General features: G+C 44.9%; 1 protein-coding gene across 1 annotated transcript; it reads right to left on the bottom strand.

The window, feature by feature from the left end:
• Positions 1-2,963: 2,963 nt before the first annotated feature.
• Positions 2,964-15,011, bottom strand: CMAS (cytidine monophosphate N-acetylneuraminic acid synthetase). Its single transcript, XM_033162443.1, has 8 exons — positions 14,800-15,011; positions 12,734-12,876; positions 11,234-11,389; positions 9,006-9,139; positions 7,758-7,852; positions 5,319-5,490; positions 4,004-4,157; positions 2,964-3,181 (listed from the first exon to the last, which is right to left on the bottom strand). Exons 1-8 carry the CDS (start codon positions 15,009-15,011, stop codon positions 2,985-2,987), a joined length of 1,263 nt encoding a protein of 420 aa, XP_033018334.1. The 3' UTR covers positions 2,964-2,984.
• Positions 15,012-16,072: the final 1,061 nt, after the last annotated feature.

Below are 16,072 nucleotides of genomic sequence, written 5' to 3'. Positions count from 1 at the left end.
ATGCGTAAATGAAAAAAGAGACGGAGGCTGCGATATGGTCAAAACCCCTGGCAATTCTGTGCTTCTGGCTTTGAAGGAGGAAGGTGGCAGCAACATCTAGTGGCCGAAACAGGAGGGAGAGGGGAAGCGTCTGATTTGTGCAGTTCTCAGGGCAGTTGCTTTCCAAGCAAACCCCGTTGATTTAAGACCATCCCTCGCTGAACCTTGCAAACTGTGCACAGTTACTTTCGACTTCATCAGCTAGTTACCCCTAGATTGGTACAAATCATGCTTGCCATGGGTCTCCAGGGCAAAGGATCGCCAGTTCAACTTATTAGTACACCTCCCCTGCACCTCTGCCTCTTATCCTCACAACCATCCAGTGAGGTAGGTTACTTATTTATTGCATTTATATCATAGGTGAGATATATTTATATAGAAGGAGCTCAAGGTGGCATACATGGTATTCCTCCTCCTCGTTTAACCCCCCACAACAACCTTGCGAGGTAGGACGAGAGGCAGTGACTGGCCCAAGGAGGAAAAACCAAACCAAACCAAACCAAACCAAACCAAACCAAACCAAACCAAACCAAACCACAGAAGTGTTTAAAAAAAACACAACATTTTTTATTCTTGGATAGAAAAGTGAAGCCTGCTCTGATTAAGATTTCTTTTAACCATTGGCAACTCATTATCTCAGCTTGAAAATAATCAACAAGACAAATCAAGAACAACAACCATTATTTTATATATTAAAAAAGCCTTCTACCCAATCGAGCAACTGAGCAGTAGTAGTTCTCCATTTCCAGCCCCCAGGAATTTACTCAACGCAACATAATTCCATCTGCTGGAAGAAAATACATCCTATATTTAAGCATGTGAGAAGATTCCTGCTGCGGGAGGCCAAAGTCCATCTAACACAGAATTCTGTTGCTACCTGAGTGCAACAGCGTTCTCCTCACTTGCAGTTCCCAGAACCTGGTAATTTTTTTGAATACAACAGTCAGGTAACAGTACAACCCACCCTCCGCTCACAAGTAATTCAAAATAAATTCATTGCTCATCTTTCTGCTTAAGTGCTGAGGTCTCAGGAGAAAGGAAGATCACTCCTTTGGTACTAAATCGTCAACTCCTCTTCTGTCTCTTCCAATCTGGCCAAAACCCACTCCAGTTCACACCTGGCTATTCCATTTTTTTTTTGGGGGGGGGGGAACAGAAGATAAATACAGCCAAACCTATTTGCAGGTATTCTGCTCACAAGAGTGGGGTTTTCTTCCTCTGGAGAGGTGACCAGTTTTGAACGTGGAGAACCACTAGAATTGGTTTCAGAGGTCCATATATCCAGTCTTGCCAGAAGGCGATTTCTGAGAAGAAGGTAGACGACTGCAAAGCAGATGCTTTAATCCTGTGCATACTGGATCCATGCATAAACGTGACCCAGCCAACATTAAGCAAGGGTGGATACAAGTCTCTATGTGTGCGGCGCTTGCAAATAAACAGAGCCTTCCAGATCGTGCTTACTGGCCCCGAGTGCATAGCAGCTAGCAAAATGCCTCTATCGTCCTTTAAAACGAAACACCCACTGTGCTGTGCTAAGTGCTTTGGGGGGGGGGAACTTATCCTCTAGCTAAACTCAGTCCAAAAGGACAGGAGGGAAAACATTTATCAGACTGTTACGTCTTGCTGCAGGCGAGGGAGCTGAATGCTTGAATGGTCCTCTCGTGCTAAAAAAAACAACAGCCCAACCCATCCCTTGCCGATCCAGAATTCAGCATATTGGGGAGAAGTGTTGACCCTAGCCTTTACTCAGCATGCAAGCCACCCTCCCCCAATATACAGGAAGGGTTGTAAGGAAGGCAGAATTCTCATATGCACCCTCTGGGGAGGGGGGGAAGGTTCTCCAATAAGAGGAGAGGGATGGGAGGAGAAAATGAGCATCAGACCTGAAGACCAGAATCGAAAGGCAGAGTAGCCTATGAACCGCAAGTAGGAATGGGCAACATCTGTAGCAGAAATTTGGGTGCAAATGTCAAACAGATAGCAGCAACAAATGGAACCAGGGCAGCCTATCACTGCCTTTGTAGGAAGATTATGTGTCCATCAAGCCCAGGATTATTGATCGAGGGTCTACGGCCATTTCACATTACCATTCCCCTGATCCTATTAACTGGAGATGCCGGGGTTTGAATCTGGGAACTTTCCACACATAAAGCATGCATGCCACCCCTGAATTATGGGCCCCTACGCTGTCCGATCCAGAACATCGGCGAGATTCAGTTTCTTGCAAACTTGAGAGTCCTTATATATAACCTTGCTGCAGGAGCACAATTCTTGAGAGATGGACAGTGGAGCGCCTGTATTCCTACTAGACAGGAGAGGGCAGACCCTTTCTCACATAGAAGACCACTCCCTATTCTGTTGGGAGCCGCCCAGAGTGGCTGCGGAAACCCAGCCAGATGGGCGGGGTATAAATAATGAATTATTATTATTATTATTATTATTATTATTATTATTATTATTATTATTATCCCTGCAAGGAACTGAACTTTGAAAACAAGGGCCCCTCCTCGTTCCAGTCAAATCCGTCCCTAGCACAATAGCATTTGATACTGATAAAATCCTACATTTTCCTTAAAAAAAACAAAACCCAAATCACCAAGAATCACATTTGCCAAAAAGAAAAAGGTCCCCCCACCCCTTGCAGAAAGGCAGACATGAATGTTGCAAACTTTTAACATTCTAGCAAGACCCATGATGTTGAGCTATATTGCAATATTGGCTTGATTTGGCTGGCTTTTTTATGCCAGCGTGGGACCACAACAGGAAACATAATGATTTGATTTAAATGCATGGAAATCCAGGCTTTTACAATTTCCTGATAATGCCCTTTGGGATCCTTGAAATGTCAAAAAAAGAAAAAAAAGGGGGGGGGAGATCACACTGAGTGAATGGTAAGAAATGAATTAGGAGACTGCTTCCCCAAGGGTGGTGGCTTCAGAATTTTATCAGCAGAGTTTCTTTCCAGTTGAATTCACCTTTTCCATTAGGAGGAATATGTGCTCTGCAAACTCCCGGATTGCGCCGCGGCCACCGTTGCATTTGCAGATGTAGCCCGTGGCTTTCTGGGCAGCAGGGCAGCCGTCGGCAGGGACGGCACTCATGCCAGCTTTCTTCAGGCACTCCACATCCGATTCCTCATTTCCTGCAGCGACAGGGACACACATTCAATCAGGACCCGATCGACAAAAGCCTACCGCTAGTAGAAGACTGTTGATTCTGAGCATTCATTCATCGAAGCTTCTGAGTTTCATTCCCAAAAGAATGAAGGCGCTTGCAACAGTGCACCACAAAACCTAAGGTTTCATAGGATTGGAGAGTTGGAAGGGACCCCCCCCCCCCAAGGGTGATGTAATCCAACCCCCTGCACTGCAGGAATCACAGCTGTGCAGGAGAACCCCCCAGCACATTGGGAACAGGAGCCTTTGCTTGGTTTTTGCTTGTATTCTTCAAGAGAAGATGAGATTCTCTAGGGTGGCTAATCTGTGGCCTTCAAGATGTTGTTGGACTACAAATCATGTTACACTTGGCCCATTGGTCAAGCAGGCAAGGGCTGATGGGAGGTAGAGTTCAACAGCGTTTGGAAGGTCAAAGGATGGTCATACCTAGATTAGACCAAACACGTAAAAAAACAACACCAAACCCTTAGATGCAAACTTTGACTAGAGCTGTCATAAGATACTCTAGATCAGAGCAGTCCAACCTTGGCATGGAACCCGCAGGCTGCACCGCTGCCTTGTTCTGTTGGAGGTAAGGCCAAAATTTGGCGCCCTCCCATCCCTCATGCAATATAGTGTACGTAATGAACGCTTGTGGGTTGGCTCTTCAGTTGTTGATGGACTCCAGCTCCCAGCAGCTCCAGGCAGCACAGCTAATGGCCAAGGGTGATGGGAGTTGTAGTCCACAGGCTCCCCATCCCTGACATGCAGCACAGAGCTAGATTTTTCAGGTGGAGATCAGGCCTCACCTAAATACGCCACTTCCTTCCAGCAAAGCCCCATTTCCTTCCTCCATTTCTCTACGACCGGCAGCTTGTCAGCCACGTTGACTTCCGCAGCACAGCCCAACTTCATGGCGGAGAGAGTCTTCGATGAGCAGTCCCTCTCGGAGATCAGCCGCACCTATGGACACAAGAAGAGCATGCTGGATCAGGCCAATGGCCCACCTAGTCCAGCATCCTGTGCTCACAGTGGTCGACCAGGTGTCTGTAGGAAGCCTGCAAGGGGGACATGAGAAGGACAAGAGTACTATCTCATCCTGAGGTTTCCAGCAACTGGTATTCAGAAGCATAACTGCCTCCAACTGTGGAGGCAGAGCACGTTAAGAGGCCAGAAGAGGCCTCTTAACATCTCCTCTTGCAGGCCTCTCACAGAGCATAGTTTCCAGCATGGCTAGCAGTCTGCTCCTCTCTGAAAGTCATCTGGGTTAAGAGATGGAAAGACAAAGTCCCTACCAGAGAATAAGCTGATGGACTACGCCGAAATGGCAAAACTGACCGGAAAGCTCAGGAACCAAGAAGACCAAAACTTCAATAAAATAATGGGGGGAAATTATAATTTACTCGAGAGACCACTGTAAGCGGATGAAAACACTAGCAGGATTGCAATAACACTTGTAATGTAGAAGATATTGTGGATAAAAAGGAAAAGACATATAATTTAATGATGAAATAATATGCAGTTGATAAGGTTTATAACACGACCCACAGAGGGGAAAGGTGGGAAGTCTAGAGATTCAGAGAAATCTCTAAATATGGATATGTATTTTGTAATGTTATAACTCTGTACTTGTAAAATCAAATAAAAATTATTTCCACAAAAAAAAATAGTAATTAGAAACATACAAAAAAAGAAACTCATCTTGGTTGGTGGCTACCACCGTTTTCTGGGGGGAGTGAATTTTATCTTGTTATTTTTACAGGAGCTTTACACGATAGTTTTGCAACTTGAAAAGCTCCTGTAGAAATAACACGATGAAATCTTGTTGGAACAAATCTTATTGCAGCAATTTGGGATGTTTTCTTTTTTTCTTTTTGAGAACTCATACGTGCAGTTCCTGAGTTTAGTGGGAGATGGGAGAAATGGCCACATTTAATCCGGGCAAGAAAGCCCCGCCAAGCCCCTCCTAAAGTCCCAACCACGCTGAGCCATATGCTTTTGAGGTTCTCTCCCCGAAATGCTGAGATCTAGAAACTTGCTTTCCTTACAACGAAAGGCAAGTTCCTCCTGGCAACCCTGACGGGTGAATCGACCGCAAGACAGCTGCAAGAAGCGAAGACACACCTCGACACCTCTTTTCTGAAGCAGGCAGATTCCGGTCGCATCCCTGACGTCGTAGGAAAGAATCTCCTTCTCGTCTCCCGAGACGTAGATGTGGCCTGTGGTGAGGCATCCGTCAATGGTGCAAACCAGCAGCTTCACCTCCTTCAAGGCCTCTTTACCGAAGTAGCCGTACCTGGAAAGATGGACGTGGAAGTCGTAAGTAAGGGGGTGGCGTCTGTGTGTTTGTGTGTGACATTTGCCTCTGCTATGCAATCTCACATGACTGGGGAAAGGGGAAACAAATAAAGAGAATAAGAACTTCATTCTCACTGAGGTTGCAAACCTTCCTCTGGGTTGCACCACGTCTGTCTTCTTCTTTGGCGATCACTCGTAGCCGAGTAAGATTGTCTTCCATAAACACGGTCTTAACAGTGAGTCCGTAAGTGACTGTGGAGGCCAATTCTGGGTCCAAACGTCCTTCCACAGTGGGGACAGTGGTTTCCAGGCAGAAGTTGATCATGGTGAGGGTCTGCCAAGTGTGCCTTCTTCCTCTTGGCACGTTTCTCCCTTTCGTCCTGAGTTTGAGCGTCTTCAAATCCCATGACATCTTTGGTAAAGGCTGTTCTCCAATTGGAGCACTCGCAGGCCAGTGTTTCCCAGTTGCTGGTGTTTATACTACATTTTTTTAGATTTGCCTTGAGAGAGTCTTTGAACCTCCTTAAACCACTTCTGTAGGGAGGCACCCACCCAATTTATTTTCCCTCTAATACAATTCCCTGAACAAGCAGGTGTCAGGAATAAAGGAAGCTAGGCTAGCCTTCTACCCGGTTTTTTTTTCCTTCGAAGAGGGCATTTTTGCATATAGGAAGTATTCGATCGTGTGAACCCCCAATCGCAGGATGGAGCGGAATAGCCCAGGCACAAGTTTGCAACCTCAATGAAAACTGGGCTACGGTGTGGCTGGATGTTTTAGGTATGTATTCCTTACATTTATGTTTTTATAGCACTCTTCAATTTAAAAATTCATAAGGCAATTAACATTCATTTGCAAAATTTTCTTTTTTGTTGTGGGCATCCATCTGTCTCGACAGACAATGGAGTGCACATCTAGGGGTGATGTCAAACTGCTGGAGAATCAAGAGCACCTGCTGTGGCTGCAGAAACTAGTAAGTCATAACAGAAGAAGAAGAAGAGTTTGGATTTGATATCCCGCTTTTCACTACCCGAAGGAGTCTCAAAGCGGCTAACATTCTCCTTTCCCTTCCTCCCCCACAACAAACACTCTGTGAGGTGAGTGGGGCTGAGAGACTTCAAAGAAGTGTGACTAGCTCAAGGTCACCCAGCAGCTGCATGTGGAGGAGTGGAGACACGAACCCGGTTCCCCAGATTACGAGTCTGCTGCTCTTAACCACTACACCATACTGGCTCTCCCAACAGCTGCCTCTCGCCTTAGCAGCACTAAAGTGACCTCTCCTGGAGCCTGGGCAGTGTGTGTGGTGGTCCTGGGCTGCCCAGACGACAAGACCTCACCCCCCTCGGCCTCGCTGATGTGGTCCAAAGGAAAACAGAGCAATACATTTGACACCAGCTTGGCTGCAGGAGTTGCTGGAAGGAGGCATACAAGACACCATCCAGCAGTCTTAGGGACGCCACTCTGGATTTGTGTAGTAAGGTTTCATCCTCAACCCTTTCTTCTCCTGTCTCGCCAGAGTGGTGCATGCTCTAGTTATCTCTCGCTTGGATTACTGCAATGCGCTCTATGTGGGGCTACCTTTGAAGGTGAATCGGAAACTACAACTAATCCAGAATGCGGCAGCTAGACTGGTGACTGGGAGCGGCCGCCGAGACCACATAACACCGGTCTTGAAAGACCTACATTGGCTCCCAGTACGTTTCCAAGCACAATTCAAAGTGTTGGTGCTGACCTTTAAAGCCCTAAATGGCCTCAGTCCAGTATACCTGAAGGAGCGTCTCCACCCCCATCATTCTGCGGTCCAGTGCCGAGGGCCTTCTGGAGGTTCCCTCGCTGCAAGAAGCCAAGTTACAGGGAATCAGGCAGAGGACCTTCTCGGTAGTTGCACCCGCCCTGTGGAACGCCCTCCCATCAGATGTCAAAGAGATAAACAACTATTTGACTTTTATAAGACATCTGAAGGCAGCCCCTATTTAGGGAAGCTTTTAATGTTTAATAGATTGCTGTATTTTAATATTCTGTTGGAAGCCGCCCAGAGTGGCTGCGGTATAAATAAATAATAATAATAATAATTATCCCGTTGCTGCCCCACAAAGCAAAGGGTAAAAATTTCTATACCATCAACATTAAGAAAAAAAAACCTGCCATATGATGGTGAATGGCATAACACGAACACTAAAACTACATTCATCTAAAAGAAATGTATGCAATACAAATTGGAGCAAACTGTGCAGGCGCCAAATAAATGAAATATACACATATATTACCGCAGGACTCTTTGCTCTGCAATGGGCCAGTCAATGTCAACATCTATATCCACGCTATGCTCGGCACGCATTTCGTAATAAGCCATTTTCCCACCCTAAGCAAAATTAAAAGAACACGCCAGTCAGTTTGGCTGAAGCAGAGAGGGAGGAAGGGGCAGATTATGCCAACATGTGGTATTTCATGTCAAATGACCTCTGGGGCACATGCAACCACCTGGAGAGCAGCAGGGGCCTCTAACCCAACCCTTTCTCCAGCAGCAGATGGCATTCCCAACATGGAAGGAAGGAAGGAAGTCCGCCACTTAATGGTTCCTGGAAGGGGCTCAAGGAGACCTGAGCTTAAGCGCCTAAGCAAGGCAAACTGGTGGCTTTCTTAGCCAGTTGTGCATGTGAACTAAAGTATCTCTGATCTTGTGCTACACTGGAGCCTCTTCCTACACCTTTCCACTTATTTATTTTGACTCGACAAGGTTTACAAATTGTCCACTGCACTCCCATGCGCCAGCCCAGACTGGACTACTGCAATGTGCTCCACATGGGGCTGCCCTTGGGAGACGGCTAGGAAGCGTCAATTCAGGTCAAAAATGCAGCAGCCAGATTACTGGATGTGGTATAATTAAAATCTCAGATAAGCACTGCTTTCAAACAGTTGCCTTGGTGGGGAACGACAACCCAGGCAGGAAGTTCTAAAACTTCTCCCCTTTCAATTTTTCCTGCCAAATCCCCCCACAGCCAGCAAGAAAGGCTGATGTTTAGCCAGAAGGTGCCATTACAACGTATTTATTTATTACATTGGTCCCCTTTCTCCCCATTTTATCCTCACAACAACCCTGTGAGGTGGGTTAGGTTGATAAATCGCCTAAGGTCACCCAGCGAGTTTCATTGCTGAGTTGGGACGAGAATCCCAGTCTCCCAGGTCTCAGTCCAACACTCTTAAGTTATTACACCACACGGGCTCTCAGTGGCACCTTTGGGGCAAATGACAGCTTTGAAGGGGGATTTTTGGTGGGAAAATGGCACAGGAGAGAAGACACCCACCCACCCAGGATTCCTTCCCATAATGTAGGTGCTTAAAGAGCAATTAAGGGAGCTGCATTGAAATAAGTGTTGTACAGGGTTAAGAGTGTTGGACTGAGACCTGGGAGACAGGAGCCTCAAGCTCACCTTAGAACACAATTTCAAAAAGGAAAGAAGAAAAAACTTTTAAGATGGGACGGGCGAAATTCCCAGCTCAACATCTGCACCAACCTGCAAATACCCCTTTTCGATGAGCGGCCTTTTGGCAAAGTAGAAAGACCCGTTTTCATAGAGCTCTCCATCCCAGTCCTGCCGGCGGGGGCGCTTGGCCGGATTCAGATTTTGAGGTACTGTCACTTCACTGACTGATAAAAGGGGGGGGAGGGAGAAAGAGACGATAGGCAAAAGGACAACATTAATGAGGTGTGTGTGTGTGTCTTGCCATGAAGTCCAATGGCAGCTCGATTTTGAATCTCCGCTAACCTCGGGATTAAAAGAAGAGTTTGGATTTGATATCCTGCTTTATCACTACCTGAAAGAGTCTCAAAGCGGCTAACATTCTCCTTTCCCTTCCTCCCCCACAACAAACACTCTGTGAGGTGAGTGAGGCTGAGTGTGTGACTAGCCCAAGGTCACCCAGCAGCTGCATGTGGAGGAGACGCGAACCCGGTTCACCAGATTATGAGTCTACCGCTCTTAACCACTACACCACACTCGCTCTCACTGCACTGAATGCTTGCAATGATGCTGTTTCCCACCTCCCCGAGACCTCTCCCTGTGGGGCTTTCGCAGTCCCCAGGGTGGATAAAAATCAATAAATAATCTATTATTATTATTATTATTATTATTATTATTATTATTATTATTATTATTATTAAAATCGGATTTTTAAAATAAAATGCTTTTGGAGGAAAAATCTTTCTAAAGATAGTTTTCTATTTAAGTTACATTACAGTCCAAAGGCTATTCATCAGGAAATAAGGATTTGTTTTAAGTTTTTCATGTGTGTGTGTGCTAAAACTCAGTCTAAGTTTATTTTTTATTTTTTAAAAAACCCGTTTTACCACATCAATTAACAAACATGGATACATATGCTATAATGTTATTGTTTTAGTTAAATAAATTGTTTAAATTGTTATTAAGGAAATGATTATTTTTCTCCTTCCAATAAAGTACAGCAGAAAAGTTGTCCAAATATAAACAGTTAACTTAAAAAACCTCACAATAATCTCATTAATTATCTGTCAATGTATTTCTAATAGTATAACCAAATCAGTCATTTTTGATATAACTGTAAAAACTACTCTGAAAATTTATTATTCCAAAAATGAAACCTTCATCTGGTTGTAAATATTAAGATTATATCAGCAAGAATGAGTCTTACTGTAAAATCATCATCATCATCATCATCATCATCAACTCTTACTGACTAGTGATTTAAACCATGATTTAAATCATGACTGAAATTGATTTGATTTAAATCAAATCTACCCTGGCAGTCCCAAAAGCAAATTAACGAGGCTCGAGGGGGGCTGGACTAGATGACTCTTGGTGTTCCTTTCGACTCTACAATTCTATGATCCTATGATCTCCAGGATGCTCTAAAGGCTGACTTCTCTGAGCTGTCGGACAAAGCTGGTATGGGAGACATGGTGCCTGGCATTTCCAGGCAAAAGGTAATGAAAACCTCCAATGTCCCCAAAGGAGGAGAGGGATACAGAGCAACTCACTGCCAAAATAAGACGGTCTCTAGCAGATGGCTGGACTGCTGCTCTGCAGCCACTTGAAGCTAAAGTTGAGATATTATCTGATTGCAGAGCCAATATAATGGAAATGGCAAAGGAAGGGATTAACGCTAGCCTAACCACACAATCTGAACTGCAATCACTCAAAATGACCAGTGAAGAACGAGAATTAAAGAATGGTAAAGGTAAAGGGACCCCTGACCGTTAGGTCCAATCACGGACGACTCTGGGGTTGCGGTGCTCATCTTGCTTTATTGCCCAAGAGAGCTGGCGTAAAGCTTCCGGGTCATGTGGCCAGCATGACTAAGCCACTTCTGGCGAACCAGAGCAACGCACGGAAACACCGTTTACCTTCCCGCCGGAGCGGTACCTATTTATCTACTTGCACTTTGGCATGTTTTCGAACTGCTAGGTTGGCAGGAGCTGGGACCGAGCAACGGGAGCTCACCCCGTTGCGGGGATTCGAACCGCCAACCCCTAGGCTTTGTGGTTTAACCCACAGTGCCACCCGTGTCCCTTATTAAAGATTGAGGATCAGTCTAATAGGGATAGATGGGGGGAAAATGCCTGACTGCTTTTATTTTAAATTCACTTGGGAGTTTGAATATAGGACTGCATTGTGCTATGTATGGCACTTAAACATATGTAATAATGATCAAAACAATAATAATTTACATTTGCTTGAATGCTTTTATGAGAAGCAATACCGCTCACCTCCTTTTTTTATTTCGCTCCACCGAAACTGATGCCGCCTGACGACAGAGAACACGGAATCAAAGCCATCCTCGTGGATCATTTTGGCCACCCTGGTAAGATCGGTGGGATGTAAACAAGGGGAAGTTGCTTGAATATTTCCTATGACATCAACCTCTGAAGCAGGGAGGGGAAAGGGGAAAAGAATGACACAGAGGAGATGAATATCACAGTGTTTAGGTAACAATATGGAATATTACTCACAATGCATCAGTAGCATTTCCGGTACTACATAAAAAAAGTTCAGGCGGAGACGTAAGAGGAAATCCAAAACATCAGCAGGCTATTATTTTTTAGAAGGACCAAATTTGAATTTAGCCAGTAGCCCTGGTAACCTGCTAAAGGGGTCACTTTAAGAAGCAAACTTTGCAGCTGTAGATTGCCATCACCTGTAACTAAAATCAATACTGCGCCTGTCTATATAACCTTACATTGCAACAGTTGATGTTTACTGCAGCGACCACTATGTCATAAGAGCCATAATCTTGATATACTACATACGGTATGTATACCTATGGTACAATTGTTTATATTGTTCTTATTTGTCAAAATATGTTGAAATATGACATTGTATTCATTTATACTATTTAGAACATGTACAACTGATGAAGCCCAGGAGGGCGAAACAAGGCATTATTCCGGAAATCCTTGTCAAGATTCTATGGAACTGTAGCAAGCTCCCATTTGGATTTTATGAATATACAAAGGTATACGTGGAACAGAAAGTAGCAAATATTTTGACTTTATGAATGATCTATTGGGACTTCTGTTTACTTTGTTGAAATTTATGTGTTGATCATGTACAAGAGAAATATTTGATATTGTGAAAAATGCAGAAGAGCATTGTTTATGCGAATGCACAGCCGGTTACGTTTTGTGTGTTGGTTGAATATATTTCACGTAACACCAGGTTTGATGTTGTTTTGCAATTTGGTAACCACTGGCAACATGAAATTCCACGTGGGTGAGCCAGAGGGGCACAGCTCCATTCTTTGCTGGTCCCCAGCAGGCTACTTTATTAAAAACAAACAAACCTAAAACCAGCTAGTAACTTTTGCAGATTTGTTTACAAGGCTGAACTGAAAATCATGAAAAAGCAAGCTGATTTTTTTTTTGGGGGGGGGGTGTCGACCCCCCCCATTTCATAAAATTCTTTAGAAACTATGACTGGACGCTACGTGCAAATGCAATTATTAGGCATGCTTTGCAATTTCAAAGTGTTTACCTTTGTTTACTAAATGCAAGTAAAATAAACATGCTGAATTAGAACAATTTCCAATGCAAACTGAATTTTTTTCTGGTGCAAATCACTGCAATGCGAATTACCCTATTTTGCCTCTTGCCAATATTTTAGAGATGGTTATTTGATTTCTTATTTGTTTTCAACATTTAAGCTGCCTTGAGAAAGCGGGGTGGGATATAAAAATACAGATCTTTTTAAAACGAAGGTGGACGCCATACCATCATGATACTGAAGGAACTCCACGATGGCATCTAGGGAGGTAGAGGAGTCTTTCGACACTTCCGAGCTTCTCCGGTGGACTTTTGCCCCAAACTGCTTGGCCACTTTCTCGATTTCGTCGTGGTCTGTGGAAACCCACACGCTGTCGGCAGGCAGAAGGCAGCGGCAACAAGTTATTTCCCAGACAGACAAGAAGGATCAAAGCTATTTCCCCACAGGCCATTCGAGAACGGCAGTCACAAGAAAAGAAAAGAAAACCTTGCAAACATCGGACATGTAAAGCATCTGCATGGTGTTCACATCTTCCTTTGTACCTAGGACAGGGATGAGGAATCTGCAGCCTTCCAAACGTTGTTGGGACTACTGCCCACATCAATCTGTGACCGCTGGCTGGGCTGATGGGAGTTGGAGTCCAACAACATCTGGAGGGCCACAGGTTCTCCATTTCTGCATTACAGCTCAGCCTTAGTGGCAGGCCTGTAAACAGCCAAGTAATTTGGTATCTCATGAGTGGGAATAAAATCCAAGAAAGCAGAATGGAAGGCTCATGGGACGCCGACTTCAGTATCAAAAAAATGAGCTGTTAAATGCAACAGATAAGACAGATTGATCCTATGCATTTTTTAAAAAAAATTATTTGGTTATTGTTTTCAGCTGGAAAGGAAGAAAAGAGAGAGGAAGGTGCAGCGGGCAACGTTGCATTAAAGCAAAGGCAACATTCATGTCCAAAAGTCTCTCGCCAGAAAGAATAATGGAATTGTAGAGTTGGAAGGGATCCTGAGGGTCATCTAGCCCAACCCGCTCCAAAGAGCCCTGGGAACTCGGCAATCACAGTCCTTCAACTGCAACATGGATAAAGGAAACAAAAGGCAACGAGGCCCATTCAAGCACAGCTGACTCAATGAAGTCTCTGTCACTCTGTGTCAACTCTTTACACACCACTATGTTCCAGATGCAGTTATACCAGTTCTGGAGAGGTTCCCCCCCCCCAACCACTACATATAGTCATTCGGGCATGCAACCAAAGGTGTGCCTTTACGGAACAACTTTTGACTGTTTTTATATGTATGAGGTACTCTTCTGAAATGTTTGTGTTGTTTTAGATCTATCTATCAAATTGCTTTTAAATTGTTATGGAAATTTTTAATTAATTAATTAATTTTAAAGATAAAGTACATAAAACAGAATAGAACACATTGCAGAGTTAAAATAACTATTTGAGGTAGGTAGCCGTGGTTGGTCTGCCAAAGACAAAACAAAATATAAAATCAAAAAATTCCTTCCAGTAGCACCTTAGAGACCAACTAAGTTTCTGAAGAAGTGTGCATGCACATGAAAGCTCATACCAAGAACAAACTTAGTTGGTCTCTAAGGTGTTACTGGAAGGATTTTTTTATTTTATATTTGGTTATAATTATTTGAGGCAGACATTCCGGCACATTCTGCTCCCCTGAAGAATCAGATCGTCCCCACAAAACCTTTCTCCTTCAAATTCCTACAGAACAGGCCACTTTTCCAGAGGTGTAGAAGGAACTGTCTCTTAATAAAAAGTTAATCAAAGACCTAATCGATCTCCCAAGTGTGAGATTTAAATGTCTGAACACGACTGCTCTTAAGTCCTTCTAGACTCGGCAAACCAGTAAGTAGTGGAGTAAATCTTCAGGCACAATGACATATTTGTAGTTGTTTTTACGCTGTCATTGTTTAATTACAGAAAACGAACAACTGTTTCATTCTTTCTGTAAGCTACTTTGTGGTTTCCCTCCACTTTACAATCAAGCGGTATACCTGCATAAATTTTGTGAAATAAACAAATAAACACACACAAGAAAATGAAAAAAACCACAGAAAACCACAGCAAGCCCGGACTATATATAAATTAAGCTAAGAAGACATGCTTTGAAATTTGAAAAAGAAGCAATTTCCCCCCAACTCCTCTGTCCAATCTACAGAGAGTCTCAAAATAACCCCGAAGTCTCGCCTGGAGACAAAAGAAATCTCCCTCCTTGGGTGGGTGAAGGGGGGGGGGAGAGGGAAAGGAAATGGTACTCGCGCATGCGCACACCTCTGGAAGACGCCGGAGTCGAGGGCTGCCCTCAGCACCCAACCAATCAGCGGGACCCCTGCCAGGAGCTTAATGTTCTTCAGCGGGATTCCTTTGCTGCCGCCGCGAGCCAACACCAGCGCCGCCATATGCAGCGGCGGCCGGCCGGCATCTCCTGCCGGCTGGAGGGCGGCGGGCCCTCCTGAGGAGGAACCAGCGCCTGGCGCAGCCATTGCCTGCTGAGGGGAAAAAACCTTGGAAGCCACGTCCTTAGGCCGCGCCCCTTCGCGCATGCGCGGCGCTCGAGGAGCATAGTTTGTTGGTTTTAAGGCGCGTGGCTCCCTTCGGGCAAGGGGTTCTGGGAATAGGGTTGTGCGCCTGCGCGGCAGCTACGCCAGGGATGATGGGAATTGTAGTTCGTTCGCCGGGGAGGGAGAACGGAAGCTGATGAGCAAATCTGAAGAAGTGTGCACGCACACGAAAGCTCATACCAAGAACAAACTTGGTTGGTCTCTAAGGTGCTACTGGAAGGAATTTTTTATTTTATTTTTTCTGATGAGCAAAGTTGTTGTTCGGGAGGGTGCAGAAGCTGGAGTTTCATTTTAGCCTGCAGAGTTCGTGGACACCCGATGGACCTGAAATGCTGGAAGTTCCGCCAGGACACATAGGGGAAGCGCTTCTTCACGCAAGATATGGTTAATCTGTGGAACTCTCTGCGACTTGGATGGCTTTGAAAGGGGATCATGAAGGAGGAGAGAGCTGTTGATGGCCACTACCACCAGGGATGGCTCTGCTGGGGATGGAGAGTGCCCCTGATCCCCAGCAGAGCAATAATAATAATAATATTTATTATTTATGGTGCTGGAGGAGACTCTTGAGAGTCCCATGGACTGCAAGAAGATCAAACCTATCCATTCTCAAGGAAATCGGCCCTGAGTGCTCACTAGAAGGACAGATCCTGAAGTTGAGGCTCCAGTACTTTGGCCACCTCATGAGAAGAGAAGACTCCCTAGAAAAGACCCTGATGTTGGGAAAGATGGAGGGCACAAGGAGAAGGGGACGACAGAGGATGAGATGGTTGGACAGTGTTCTCGAAGCTACTAACATGAGTTTGGCCAAACTGCGGGAGGCAGTGAAAGATAGGCGTCCCTGGCGTGCTCTGGTCCATGGGGTCATGAAGAGTCGGACACGACTGAACGACTGAACAACAACAACATACCCCACCCATCTGGCTGGGTTTTCCCAGCCACACTGGGTGGCTCCTAACAGAATATTAAAAACACAATAAAAAAGC

This window comes from Lacerta agilis, chromosome 10, assembly GCF_009819535.1.
Source record: "Lacerta agilis isolate rLacAgi1 chromosome 10, rLacAgi1.pri, whole genome shotgun sequence".
NCBI classification, from domain to species: Eukaryota; Metazoa; Chordata; class Lepidosauria; order Squamata; family Lacertidae; genus Lacerta; species Lacerta agilis.
Note: the sequence above shows the minus strand (reverse complement) of the source record. Positions and strands in the feature narration are given on the sequence as shown.

Bases quoted from the DNA above. Each gene is read 5' to 3' on its own strand.
- CMAS (XM_033162443.1), bottom strand. From the start codon at position 15,011: ATGGCTGCGCCAGGCGCTGGTTCCTCCTCAGGAGGGCCCGCCGCCCTC. The intron at 11,390-12,733 runs GTATGGCGTCCA...TCCCTGCTTCAG, and splicing joins GTTCCTTCAGTATCATGATG to AGGTTGATGTCATAGGAAAT. The intron at 7,853-9,005 runs GTTGGTGCAGAT...AATTTTGCTTAG, and splicing joins TCGAAAAGGGGTATTTGCAG to GGTGGGAAAATGGCTTATTA.